The sequence below is a fragment of the Entelurus aequoreus genome, linkage group LG04 (genome assembly GCF_033978785.1).
Source record: "Entelurus aequoreus isolate RoL-2023_Sb linkage group LG04, RoL_Eaeq_v1.1, whole genome shotgun sequence".
NCBI lineage: Eukaryota > Metazoa > Chordata > Actinopteri > Syngnathiformes > Syngnathidae > Entelurus > Entelurus aequoreus.
Window position 1 is genome coordinate 11,171,300 of NC_084734.1, and position 14,983 is coordinate 11,186,282.

General features: G+C 44.5%; 1 protein-coding gene across 1 annotated transcript in view; it reads left to right on the forward strand.

Moving 5' to 3' along the window:
• The window catches only part of LOC133648068 (coiled-coil domain-containing protein 88B-like), a 60,100-nt gene extending 45,351 nt beyond the window's left edge, over nt 1–14,749 (forward strand). The window contains exons 7-9 of the mRNA XM_062043849.1: nt 2,286–2,384; nt 2,598–2,740; nt 14,364–14,749. Coding sequence (XP_061899833.1) covers nt 2,286–2,384; nt 2,598–2,740; nt 14,364–14,698 — 577 coding nt within the window. The 3' untranslated portion in view covers nt 14,699–14,749. The remainder of the gene's footprint in view (nt 1–2,285; nt 2,385–2,597; nt 2,741–14,363) is intronic.
• Nucleotides 14,750–14,983: the final 234 nt, after the last annotated feature.

Below are 14,983 nucleotides of genomic sequence, written 5' to 3' on the forward strand. Positions count from 1 at the left end.
CGAGTGTGTGAGCGTGTGTGGGCGTGTGAGCGTGTGGGCGTGTGAGCATGTGTGTGAGTGTGTGAGCGTGTGTGAGTGTGTGTGTAAGTGTGAGCGTGTGTGTAAGTGTGTGAGTGTGTGAGCGGGTGAGCGTGTGATCGTGTGTGAGTGTGTGAGCGTGTGTGTAAGTGTGTGAGCGTTTGTGCGAGTGTGCGAGTGTGTGAGCGTGTGTGCAAGTGTGCGAGCGTGCGAACGTGCGAGCGTGTGTGGGCGCGTGAGCGTGTGTGCAAGTGTGTAAGTGTGTGAGTGTGTGTGTGTGAGCGTGTAAGCGTGTAAGCGTGTGAGTGTGTAAGTGTGTAAGTGTGTGAGTGTGTGAGAGCATGTGAGAGCGTGTGGGCGTGTGAGCGTGTGTGTGAGTGTGTGAGCGCGTGTGTGCGTGTGTGTGCGAGTGTGTGAGCGTGTGTGGGCGTGTGAGCGTGTGGGCGTGTGAGCATGTGTGTGAGTGTGTGAGCGTGTGTGAGTGTGTGTGTAAGTGTGAGCGTGTGTGTAAGTGTGTGAGCGTGTGTGTAAGTGTGTGAGCGTTTGTGCGAGTGTGTGAGCGTGTGTGCAAGTGTGCGAGCGTGCGAACGTGCGAGCGTGTGTGTAAGTGTGTGAGTGTGTAAGTGTGTGAGTGTGTGTGTGTAAGCGTGTAAGCGTGTGAGTGTGTGAGTGTGTAAGTGTGTGAGTGTGTAAGTGTGTGAGTGTGTGTGTGTAAGCGTGTGAGTGTGTGAGTGTGTAAGTGTGTGAGTGTGTGAGAGCATGTGAGCGCGTGTGAGCGTGTGGGCGTGTGAGCGTGTGTGTGAGTGTGTGAGCGCGTGTGTGCGTGTGTGTGCGAGTGTGTGAGCGTGTGGGCGTGTGAGCGTGTGGGCGTGTGAGCATGTGTGTGAGTGTGTGAGCGTGTGTGAGTGTGTGTGTAAGTGTGAGCGTGTGTGTAAGTGTGTGAGTGTGTGGGCGTGTGAGCGGGTGAGCGTGTGTGTAAGTGTGTGTAAGTGTGTGAGTGTGTGAGCGTTTGTGCGAGTGTGCGAGTGTGTGAGCGTGTGTGCAAGTGTGCGAACGTGCGAGCGTGTGTGGGCGCGTGAGCGTGTGTGAGCGTGTGTGCAAGTGTGCAAGTGTGCGAGTGTTCGTGCGTGCGGGCGTGCGAGCGTGTGTGAGCGTGTGAGCGCGTGTGAGCGTGTGTGAGTGTGTGAGCGTGTGGGCGTGTGAGCGTGTGTGTGAGCGTGTGTGTAAGTGTGAGCGTGTGTGTAAGTGTGTGAGTGTGTGGGCGTGTGAGCGTGTGTGTGAGCGTGTGTGTAAGTGTGTGAGTGTGAGCGTGTGTGAGTGTGTGAGCGTGTGTGAGTGTGTGAGCGTGTGTGCGAGTGTGTGAGTGTGAGCGTGTGTGCGAGTGTGCGAGGGTGTGAGCGTGCGAGTTTTGCTCCCAAATGACATCATTGCCCTCTTGGCCATTTGCTTTTATTCCCACTGTTCAGCTTTTATGTTTGCTTTATTGACGTTTGCAGATAAATATCAGCATTTGTAATAAACATGTAGGTGAGCCATGATGTTGTGCATGAAGGCAGACACAATGCAGCGGTTTAGAGAGTGAAACATATTTGAAAACACGTCCAGGCTGGCAGGAAAAACAATTTATTGGCAATCATTCACAGAAACTGCTTTCAATGTTCGCCTTTTTAAAGGACAGCTTATAAATAGCTGAGGACAAAAGGGGGAAACAATGAAAAGGCAGTTTGATTATGAAGGCAAAAGGCATGATGATGACTTTCCATGTTGCAGCGGAGCACATTTGCACTTTGACTGATTGCTTTCTTTTGGGGGGGTGGGAGGGAGGGAGGCCATCTGCAGCGGTGTGGTCAACAAGATGTTGGGAGGGAACAAGCAATAAACGCAGGAGATGAGCAGCGCCTGATTCATCCTCGGGGGGGAAATAACAAGCTTTTGCTGTTCCTCACAATAGAGCTGGCACTGAAATAAACACCATGCTTCACTTCGCCTGCCATTTTGCAGCAATGACCTCTTTTAACAGTTTTAGCAGCCCAGTGTGGGAAACCCAGGTCAGCCCACACTTTTTGCTAGGCTATTTTCTTGTATTCCGACGCAGTTTATCATCCAAGGCAGGTTTGACGTTGCAGGCTTTTTTCTTTCTTGCCAGCAGTGCTTCACTGCAACCTTCATCATGGACTCCAAGTCCCTTTTCTTCTTCTTCTTCTGCTGGGACTTTGATGGATATCCGCTGACAGGATGCTCTATAATACTTTTGTGTCTTCCTTCAGGGAGAAGCTGAGCGAGCTGCGTAGAGAGAAGCAGAAGCTGGTGGAGAAGATCATGGACCAGTACAGAGTTCTGGAGCCCAACGTGCCGCCTTCACCCAAGTACTTGACACTCCATACATACTCTTTATCGGGCCAGAAGTGTGAAATACAACTGAAATAAAGTACAAACCCCGTTTCCATATGAGTTGGGAAATTGTGTTAGATGTAAATATAAACGGAATACAATGATTTGCAAATCCTTTTCAACCCATATTCAGTTGAATGCACTACAAAGACAACTGGAAGTGACCGCGCCCTCTTGTCGCCTCGCAGGAAGTCCAACTGGATCGCCGAGCGCGTGAAGAAGCTCATCAAACCTCGGGGAGGAGCGCGGGGGGGACGCCTCGTCATGGCCGCCTGCAGCGTGGAGAACCTGGCCGGCGGCCACCACTTCACCTGCGACACACCTGAGCCAGGTGAGGGCCGCACGCTAGCACAAAAGCATGTTCAGCTATTCCTCGTCCTCCAGTGATAATGCTACTTGTAAGAAACGTAATTTATTCGTCGCCATGGAGGCCAGGATTAGTGATTTAGAAGTAGCTAAAACACTGCGGATGGACGTTAGCCGCTAGATAGCTAGCCATGTCTTAAAGCACCTCTTCCTGAGGGTGTTTCGGTGTTATAACTTCACCTTTATCTTTACTTTTTAAGCCAAAATGCGCCCGTTCTCCCTTTTCTGTCTACACACTGTGTCTGCTTGTAAGTACTCTGTGTGTGTGCGCTGCCGAACATGCTCCTCTGCTCGTAAAACCAGCAATGACATGACGACGCACCTTCAAGCCCGTTAAAAAAAGGGGGCGGGGACCGGTATAGTAGACTATTTATGTTATTCACATGTGAATAATGCTGTATAATAGACTTTATTTATGTTATTCACATGTGAATAATGCTGTATAATAGACTGTATTTATATTATTCACATGTGAATAATGCTGTATAATAGACTTTATGTTATTCACATGTGAATAATGCTGTATAATAGACTTTATGTTATTCACATGTGAATAATGCTGTCTAATAGACTTTATGTTATTCACATGTGAATAATGCTGTATAATAGACTGTATTTATATTATTCACATGTGAATAATTCTGTATAATAGACTGTATTTATATTACTCACATGTGAATAATGCTGTATAATAGACTGTATTTATATTATTCACATGTGAATAATGCTGTATAATAGACTGTATTTATATTATTCACATGTGAAGAATGCTGTATAATAGACTGCATTTATATTATTCACATGTGATTAATGCTGTATAATAGACTATATTATTCACATTTGAATAATGCTGTATAATAGACTGTATTTATATTATTCACATGTGAATAATGCTGTATAATATACTGTATTTATATTATTCACAAGTGAATAATGCTGTATAATAGACTATATTATTCACATGTGAATAATGCTGTATAATAGACTGTATTTATATTATTCACATGTGAATAATGCTGTATAATAGACTGTATTAATATTATTCACATGTGAATAATGCTGTATAATAGACTGTATTATTCACATGTGAATAATGCTGTATAATAGACTGTATTTATACTATTCACATGTGAATGATGCTGTATAATAGACTGTATTTATATTATTCACATGTGATTAATGCTGTATAATAGACTGTATTTATATTATTCACATGTGAATAATGCTGTATAATAGACTGTATTTATATTATTCACATGTGAATAATGCTGTATAATAGACTGTATTTATATTATTCACATTTGAAGAATGCTGTATAATAGACTGTATTTATATTATTCACATGTGATTAATGCTGTATAATAGACTGTATTTATATTATTCACATGTGAATAATGCTGTATAATAGACTTTTTGTTATTCACATGTGAATAATGCTGTATAATAGACTGCATTTATATTATTCACATGTGAAGAATGCTGTATAATAGGTATTTTTTACATGTGAATAATGCTGTATAATAGGTATTTTTTACATGTGAATAATGCTGTATAATAGACTATATTTATATTATTCACATGTGAATAATGCTGTATAATAGGTATTTTTTACATGTGAATAATGCTGTATAATAGGTATTTTTTACATGTGAATAATGCTGTATAATAGACTATATTTATATTATTCACATGTGAATAATGCTGTATAATAGGTATTTTTTACATGTGAATAATGCTGTATAATAGGTATTTTTTACATGTGAATAATGCTGTATAATAGACTGTATTTATATTATTCACATGTGAATAATGCTGTATTATAGACTGTATTTATATTAGTGATTTCAGTGTTATAACTTCACCTTTATCTTTACTTTTTACACCAAAATGCGTCCATTCTCCCTTTTCTGTCTACACACTGTGTCTGCTTGTAAGTACTCTGTGTGTGTGCGCTGCCCAACATGCTCCTCTACTCGTAAAACCAGCAATGTCACGACGTGACGACGACAGGGGGCGTTGTGTGACCGGTACTTTTTAGGGGCGGTATAGTACCGAATATGATTGTGGAAGTCTTGCACTCCCGGGTTCTTCGGACCACCGATTACAACAATGTTTTATTTTGCAATAAAACGTGCAAAGTCTTTAGGGGTGCTTTTCAGCACTTGTCTTTTCTAGCAGTTGAGCACACGAATGGTTTCTCTCCAGTGTCGTCTGTCTCGCTCTCGCTCGCGCTCACCCACCAACTCAACTCTCCTCCCCCGGCTGCTGCCTTTTAACCAGAGGTGGGTAGAGTAGCCAGAAATTCAAGAGAATAAGGAAGTGGTTTAAATGTTGTTTGACACTGTCGAATAGCACGCAGCATATATAAACACAAACATCAACAGTTGATACATGTGATCGTTTTGGTCGATATCACTGATCAATATCAAAATGTTCATCGTAAAACCCTGATGGAAGAGAATAAAAAGTATTAAAGAGATGCGTTTGGTCCCCTGGCTGTAAGAAAAAGAGCTTTGATCAACTTTATCTGAACTGGCGGCCGTCCAGCGGCGGCGATGAAGGCCCGGAAGGCTCTAAACGCTGCAGTTAAGTCTGCCTCTGATGAGCTGAGAAGGTTTTGTGTAAATAAACCTCTGATGATTTATTATTAGCTTTCATCTTCGCCCCCGCAGACAACTTGTGTACGATTGTCTTACGCCGCCGGTTTAAGGAGAAGTGCACTCACGGATCCTCTGAGGGCCTCCCCAAACTCAGCCTTGTGATGCAATTACATCTTTTTAGTCCATTTGGGGTCTATGTCCGCAGCCTCCCTGGAATCATCACCATGGCAACCCAGATGCCAAATGATTCCATGCAATCTACCCCCAATCCAACGCCCTCGACGCAAATCCATGGAAGGATGGGCAGCGCCTGAGGGCTGCGGCCTGCCACCATGGCCCCCCCACTCCCTCCCCTCTGTTGCTAGATATCTCGAGATGTACGTTGTAATATGTATACCGTATTTTTCGGACTATAAGTCGCAGTTTTTTTCATAGTTTGGCCGGGGGTGCGACTCATACTCAGGAGCGACTTATGTGTGAACTTATTAACACATTACCGTAAAATATCAAATAATATTATTTATCTCATTCACGTAAGAGACTAGACGTATAAGATTTCATGGGATTTAGCGATTAGGAGTGACAGATTGTTTGGTAAACGTATAGCATGTTCTATATGTTATAGTTATTTGAATGACTCTTACCATAATATGTTACGTTAACATACCAGGCACGTTCTCAGTTGGTTATTTATGCCTCATATAACGTACACTTTAGCCTGTTGTTCACTATTCTTGATTTATTTTAAATTGCCTTTCAAATGTCTATTCCTGGTGTTGGGTTTTGTCAATTAAATTTCCCCAAAAAATGCGACTTATACTCCAGTGCAACTTATATATGTTTTTTTCCTTCTTTATTATGCATTTTCGGCCGGTGCGACTTATACTCCGGAGCGACTTATAGTCCGAAAAATACGGTATGTGCTTTGCTATGGAGCTTTTTTTCCCACTCCAGACTGGGCCCCCTTAGGAGCCCAGTCTAGATTGTATTTTTTTACTCATCCTTCCCCAGCGTTGACCTTTTTCCCATCTTTTACGGGGCGCCTTGTGGCGACCCGTCAGCGTTCCTGTTCTGTAACCCTGTACACTGTTTGGTTGCCTCATCTCAAACGGGTTTGTGCTGAAAACAAAGTTTCGTTGTACTTGTGCAATGACAATAAAGACTTATCTTATCCTATCCTATCCTTCCATCCATCCATCTTGAACCACTTATCCGGGATCGGGTCGCGGGGACAACAGCTCCAGCAGAGACCCCCAGACTTCCCTCTCCAGAGCAACATTAGCGACTTCCTCCTGGAGAATCCCGAAGCATTCCCAGGCCAGAGAGGAGATGTAATCCCCCCATCTGGTCCATCCGCACGAGATGCCCGAACCACCTAAGCTGGCTCCTTTCCAAGCGAAGGAGCAGCGGCTCTACTCCGAGTCTCTCTCTCGGGTGACTGAACTTCTCACCCTATCTCTAAGGGAGATGCCAGCCACCCTTCTGAGGAAACTCATTTCGGCCGCTTGTATCCGCGATCTTATTCTTTCGGTCATGACCCACACTTCATGACCATAGGTGAGAGTAGGAATGTAGATAGCTCGGTAGACCGAGAGCTTTGCCTTCTGGCTCAGCTCTCGTTTCGTCACAACAGTGGAGCAGAGAGACTGCAATACTGCCCCAGCTGCTCCGATTCTCCGGCTGATTTCCTTCTCCATCTTTCCCTCACTCGTGAACAAGACCCCAAGATACTTAAACTCCTCCACCTGGGACAGAGTGTCGTCCTCTACCTGGACTGTACAAACCATCGGTTTCCTGCTGAGAACCATGGCCTCAGATTTGGACATGCTGATCCTCATTCCAGCCGCTGAACACTTGGCTGCGAACCGATCCAGTGAGAGCTGAAGGTCAAGAACCGAAGGTGCCATCAGGACCACATCATCTGCAAACAGCAGTGACGCAACCTTTAGCCCCCCGAGACGTATACCCTCTCCGCCATGGCCACGACTCTGCCTAGAAATCCTGTCCATGAAAATCACAAACAGGATAGGTGACAGAGCGCAGCCCTGGCGGAGACCAACCCCCACCGGAAACGGATCCGACTTACATCCAAGCACCCGGACACAACTCTCGCTTTGGTTGTACAGAGATTTGATGGCCCTCAGCAGGGTTCCCCTCACTCCGTACTCCCTCAGCACCTCCAATAAGATCTCCCGGGGGACCCGGTCATACGCCTTCTCCAAATCCACAAAGCACATGTAGACGGGATAGGCTACTCCCAGGCCTTCTCCAGGATTCCCGCAAGAGTAAAGAGCTGGTCAGTTGTTCCACGACCAGGACGGAATCCACATTGCTCCTCTAGAATCTGAGGTTCGACCATCCTATCCTATCCTAAATGGAATGCACAAAAAAAACCACATAATTTTGGTATCTGTGTCATCCTCAAGCTGGGGTCCTCTACCAGAGGCCTGGGAGTTTGAGGGTTCTGTGCAGTAGGCTGTTCCTAGAACTGCGCTTTTCTGGACTGAGGCTTCAGATATTGTTCCTGGGATCTGTTGGAGCCACTCTCCCAGTTTGGGGGTTACTGCTCAGAGCGCCCCCACTACCATGGGGACCACGCTAGCCTGGACCTTCCACATCCGTTCCAGCTGCTCTTTCAATCCTTGGTACTTCTCAAGTTCCTCGTGTTCCTTCTTCCTGATGTTGGCGTCAGCTGGTATTGCCACATCTGGTTAGCCAGAAGCTGTTTGTCAGTCTAGAAGCTGAAGTCCCACAGAACCTTGGCCCTGTTGTTCTCAGCCACCTTCTGTGGTATGGCCCATTGGGATTCGGGTACTTCTATTCCATACTGGTTGCAGGTGTTCCTGTATACCATCCCAGCCACTTGGATGTGCCTCTCCATGTACGCTGATCCAGCTTCCCCGGTGGGTACTGCTTGCTATGTCCCGAGCCCACCTTGTACCCCAGCATCTAAATGATTACCGTTGCTGTACTGTGTATCATCTTGTTGGTCTCCTGTGAGGATTGTCTTCAGAGCATCGTTGTTGTGTTTCATTCATCTCTAGTTGTGATAGTAGATTTCGATTACGGCTGTTGGAACACTGGGCTAACAGCTGTTTCTTTGTTAGCCTTGATTGTGGGTTTGGAAATATCCAATGATCCCACATTCGCTGCATTAAGCCGCTTTCTCTAGGATTGCTTCTATAGTAGCATTCCAGTGTCTTTTTTGCCCTCGTCCATCTGTGTTTTGTTCCAGCAGCCCATTTCTCATCAGTTTGCCCTGGTTACCTAGCAACTGACGCAGTCCTTTTTGGCCCGGGTGACTCTGTTTTTTTTTGTTTTGTGTTCACTCATCCTGAGGTAGGCGGGTGTATCATGAGGGGTCTTGCTGGATGATGTTGTCCCACATATATATATATATATATATACACTGCCGTTCAAAAGTTTGGGGTCACATTGAAATGTCCTTATTTTTGAAGGAAAAGCACTGTACTTTTCAATGAAGATAACTTTAAACTAGTCTTAACTTTAAAGAAATACACTCTATACATTGCTAATGTGGTAAATGACTATTCTAGCTGCAAATGTCTGGTTTTTGGTGCAATATCTACATAGGTGTATAGAGGCCCATTTCCAGCAACTATCACTCCAGTGTTCTAATGGTACAATGTGTTTGCTCATTGGCTCAGAAGGCTAATTGATGATTAGAAAACCCTTGTGCAATCATGTTCACACATCTGAAAACACTTTAGCTCGTTACAGAAGCTACAAAACTGACTTTCCTTTGAGCAGATTGAGTTTCTGGAGCATCACATTTGTGGGGTCAATTAAACGCTCAAAATGGCCAGAAAAAGAGAACTTTCATCTGAAACTCGACAGTCTATTCTTGTTCTTAGAAATGAAGGCTATTCCACAAAATTGTTTGGGTGACCCCAAACTTTTGAACGGTAGTGTATATATATATATATATATATATATATATATATATATATATATATATATATATATATATATATATATACATTCATCCATCCATCCATCCATCTATCCATCCACTTTCTACCGCTTGACCCTTTTTGGGGTCGCGGGGGGTGCTGGAGCCTATCTCAGCTGCATTCGGGTGGAAGGTGGGGTCCACCCTGGACAAGTATATATATATATATATATATATATATATATATATATATATATATATATATATATATATATATATATATATATATGTATATATATATATATATATGTATATATATATATATGTATATATATATATTTATATATATATATATATATATATATATATATATATATATATATATATATATATATATGTATATATATATTTATATATATTTATATATATGTATATGTGTGTGTGTGTGTATATATATATATGTGTGTATGTGTGTATATATATATATATATATCGGAAAGAAACAACAAAAAGGCAGAGTAAACATCCAGCCCAAGGAAAACAGACGCCTGAAGGAGATAGCAATCCTTAGAGGAGATCTGCGTAGGCTTAAGAAGGCCTTTCGTGAAGCAACAGCAGATGAGAAACCAGCTCTCACAGAATTGCGAAACGGCCTGAGGGAGCGCATTAAGATCTTGCGACGAGCTGAGTGTCACCGCAGGAACAGGAAACGGCGGTTGAAGGAAAGGGTGGCCTTCACAAAGAACCCATTCAACTACCTGTCGAAACTCCTGGGTGACAAAAGATCAGGAGAGTTGAAAGCAACAAAGGAAGAGGTGGAGGAGCACCTTCGGCAGGTCCACAGCGATCCCAGGAGGGAGGACACTTTGGAGGAGATAGAGAGGCTCATTAAACCAGCTGAACCAACTATTCCTTTTAAGGCGGAGGAACCAAGCTGGCAAGAAGTCAACAGCTTCCTCAAGAAGGCAAGAGGAAAATCAGCCCCAGGGCCGAACGGCATCTCGTACAATGTTTACAAGCATTGCGAAAGGCTCAGGAAACGACTCTGGAAGCTGCTGACGGTGGCGTGGAGGAAGAACTTCCTTGCTGATGAATGGCTGGTGGCTGAGGGGTGCTTCATCCCTAAGGAAGAAAACTCTTCAGGGATTAAGCAATTCCGTACCATCTCCCTCCTCAATGTGGAAGCTAAGCTCTTCCTGGGGATTCTGGCGAAGAGGTTAACCACCTTCATGTTGGATAATGGCTACATGGATACTTCAGTTCAAAAGGTGGCATTCCAGGGGTATCTGGCTGTCTCGAACACACCAGCGTAATCTCCAAGATCATCGAGGATGCAAAGAGGAACCACGGAGACCTAGCAGTCTTGTGGCTTGATCTAACAAATGCCTATGGAACGATACCCCACAAGTTAGTGGAGCTGACTTTGAAGACCTACCACATACCAGAGCGATTCCAGAAACTCTTGCGTCAGTACTTTGACGGATTCAACATGCGATTCACCTGCGGAGAATTCACCACCAACTGGCAGAGACTCGAAGTGGGCATTGTCACTGGCTGCACAATTTCAGTGATTTTATTTTCTGCAGCCATGAACCTTCTTGTCAAGTCGGCAGAGAAGTTAGGTCGAGGCGCAGTCCTTGCAAGCGGAATCCAGATGCTGCCCATTAGAGCGTTCATGGACGACCTTACCATCACAGCAAGATCAGTGCCAGAAGGAAGATGGATTTTGGAGGACCTGATTGAGCTCACCAATTGGGCAAGGATGGAGTTCAAACCGGCAAAGTCCAGAAGCCTGGTTCTGAAGAAAGGGCGTGTTCAGGACCAGTTTCGCTTCAAGATCAGGGAGAACATCATCCCAACTGTCCAAGAGAAACCTGTGAAGTGCTTGGGGAAGTGGTATAGGGCAGACCTCAATGACCGGCTGAGTGTGAGAGAAATGCTTAGCCAAGCAGAAGCCTGGATGACATCCCTCGAAAAGAGCGGCCTCCCGGGCAAGTATAAGGCCTGGGGTTACCAACATGGGGTTCTCCCCCGTCTGCTCTGGCCACTCCTGGTTTATGAGGTACCTGTATCCACAGTTGAGAGTCTGGAGAAAAAGTTGAACACCTACTTGAGGAGATGGCTGGGTGTCCCAAGAAGCTTCTGTTCCATTGGACTGTACAGCACAGGAAGCAAGCTACAGCTGCCAATAACATCAGTGGTGGAGGAGTACAAGGTGACAAAAACACGCCAGGCCATGATGCTACGAGACAGCAAAGACAAGCGAGTACGGCAGGCAGGCATTGTCGTCAGGTCAGGCAGAAAGTGGTTAGCCAGCAAAGCACTGAGGGAGGCGGAGGATAACTGCATCACGCGGACATTGTGGGATCAGTAGCCCAGGGAAGACTTGGTCTGGGTTGCTCATCCAGAACAAGATGGAACAAAGCTGACCCAAAGGAGCGGCGAGGCTTGGTGCAGAGGGAGGTCCGAAAGGCTGAGGAGGAAAGCCGGTATGTCAAGGCAGTAGCCATGAAAAAACAGGGCAGCTGGACTAGATGGGAGAGTGTAAAAGACAGATCTCTAACCTGGCAGGACATCTGGAGCATGGAGGGCCACCGGATCAGGTTCCTGCTGTGTTCTACATATGATGTCCTGCCCACCCCATCAAACCTCCATACTTGGGGAATGGTAGAGAGCCCCAGCTGCACACTCTGCGGGAAGATAGCTAACCTGGAGCATGTCCTCTCCTCTTGTCACTCAAGCTTAGCAGATGGCAAGTTCCGGTGGCGTCATGACCAGATCCTTGCTCAGCTGGCAGAAGGTGTTGAGCAGGCCAGGAAGAGGACAAGGCAGCTCTCTAATGGGCCACGCTTCATCCACTTCGTCAGGGCAGGTGAAAGCGCAGCAGCAGGAGGGAGGAGCAAAGGAGTTCTGGCCACAGCAAACGACTGGGAGATGCGGGCCGACCTGAAGAAGCAGCTCAAATTCCCAGAGGAGATAGCCCACACTACCCTGAGACCTGATATTGTTCTGTGGTCTAGAGGAACCAAACAGGTGGTGCTTATCGAGCTGACAGTACCTTGGGAAGAGAGGATGGAGGAGGCGTACGAACGCAAGCTCAAGAAGTACCAAACCCTCATCCTCGAGAGCCAGCACAATGGATGGAAGGCCTGGAACCTACCGGTGGAGGTGGGCTGTAGAGGCTTTGCGGGGCGGTCGCTCTGGAGAGCACTCGGACTGCTAGGGATCGAGGGGCTGGCTAGGAAGCGGCTGGTAGCCAACACCACTAAAAGGGCAGAGGAAGCATCGCGCTGGATTTGGTTACAAAGAAAGGTGCGATGGCAGAGCCGACCTACAGAAGGACTAGGGACATAGAGTTGGGTGGCATTCAGCGGGGGTAGATCCAGGACGCTGGATCTGCCGTCGAGCCCCTCCGAAGCGTCATGGGCTTAATTCGACGAAACGTTGATGACGGGGGGTGCCCATTTGAGAATCTGCTGATGCCAACCAACTCATGTCCAGTTGAGGTATGCGGTCAAGCTTAGTTTTGGCTCAGGGAGGAGGACGTCCCTGCCATGCAGAGTCCCGCCGGTGCCTTGATGGAAGGAGAGATGAAGAGAGCGAGGCCACAGGCTCACAGATGGTGCAGGGGCGAGTACCTGTAAAGGTGAGCCAGTTGCGATACCCTTATCGTATTTTGCATATATATATATATATAGATACATACATATATATATACAGTATATATATATATATACTGTGTATATATATATATACTGTGTATATATATATATGTATGTATGTATGTATGTATGTGTGTGTGTGTGTGTGTGTGTGTGTGTGTGTGTGTGTATGTATGTGTGCATATACATACACATATACATATACAGTATATGTATATATAGATATACATACACATATCTATATGTATGTATGTATATATATATATATATATGTTTATATATATATATATATATAAATATATACACATACATATATATATATATATATATATATATATATATATATATATATATATATATATATATATATATATATATATATATATATATATGTGTATATATACACATATCTATATGTATGTATATATATATATATATATATATATATATATGTGTGTATATATACACATATCTGTGTGTATATATACACATATCTATATGTATGTATATATATATATATATATATATATATATATATATGTATATATATATGTATATATATGTGTATGTGTGTGTGTGTATACATACATACATGCATACATTCACATATACATACATACATATACATATACAGATATATGTATATGTAAGTATACACACACACACACACACACACACACACACACACACACACACACACACACACACACACACACACACACACACACACACACACACACACACATTTGTTTTCTCTCAATGTGGCCCCCAAGTCAAAATAATTGCCCAGGTCTGGTTTTGCATACCAAAAATAGGCATTTTTATTTATTTTTTAATGTGTCTATATTCCTTTTGTTGTTGTTGTTGTTGTGTGTCCTGGAAGGTAACCCAGCTGTAATTCACTTCACACACAACATGTTTTCCTCACAGGCCAATGGGGCCAAACTTTAGTAGTCTGTTTACTGCTGTACCTCACAAAGAATTCCACTTCATTCATCATTTCAATGTGTTTCAACTGTAATTATTCTTCATCCAATGTCCTCTCTATCGATACTACCGGCTGTCTGGAAAAGATTCATCGGGATTTTTAATCATTTCTTGTGGGGAGAAAAAAATGCTCTGATTTGGTCTGACATTTTTGTGAGAATGAGGAAGCCAAACTTGGCATGGGAATGTTTTATTTCCAGCAGTGAGCATTACAATGCACACGTGACGGCATCAATCTCAACTAATGTTGTTGTGCAGCACCTACAGTAACATACAGTATGCTTGTGTACATATGCAGAAGCAGTGCATCATGGGAAATGAGCCTGCAGCAATAACCAAGGGATGATTGACACCAATGGAAGATGTCTTGGAGCAGGAGTTGACAGATGTTGTTGATAAAAATATTAATGTTGGTACATGTTGCAGATCCCTGCAGTGCTCCGGGTTCCCCGTGTCCCCTGAGAAAAGCTCCGGCGCACTCGGAACCAGACATCTCTCTTCCCGCCACTGCGGCCCCACGCTCCGGCGCCAGGGGCCGGCGCAAGTTGGGGTCCCGCCACGGTTGGGGCTTGACCAGAGGAGGCGGGGTTTCTCAGTCCTTCAGCCCCGGCGACCACAAGACCCCGCCTCTCCACCGCCCGCTCTCCGGACACAGCGGCCCCTCCTCGGCCCCCCGGGTCCTTTGGGAGGGGGCGGGGGGGCCAACCAGCGCCCCCCAGGTGGCGGAGGTCACGGTGGACAGCCCTGAGGAGGAAACATGATGACTTTCTAGCGGGGGACTCACTCAGGATGCTTGCTCACTAGGAAATATGTATGGGACCTTTTGTAAGAAAATATTTACAATAATGATTTATTTTGTAATTAGTTTCTCTCCACTCGTATATATAAATGTCCTGCACATGTACTAGACAGTCAATGGTATATATAAATCAGAGATGTCCGATAAAATGTAACATCGGAAATTATTGGTATCGGATTTTCCATTATCGGTATCCTTTTTTTTTTTTTTTCTTTTCTTTTTTTAAAAATTAAATCAACATAAAAAC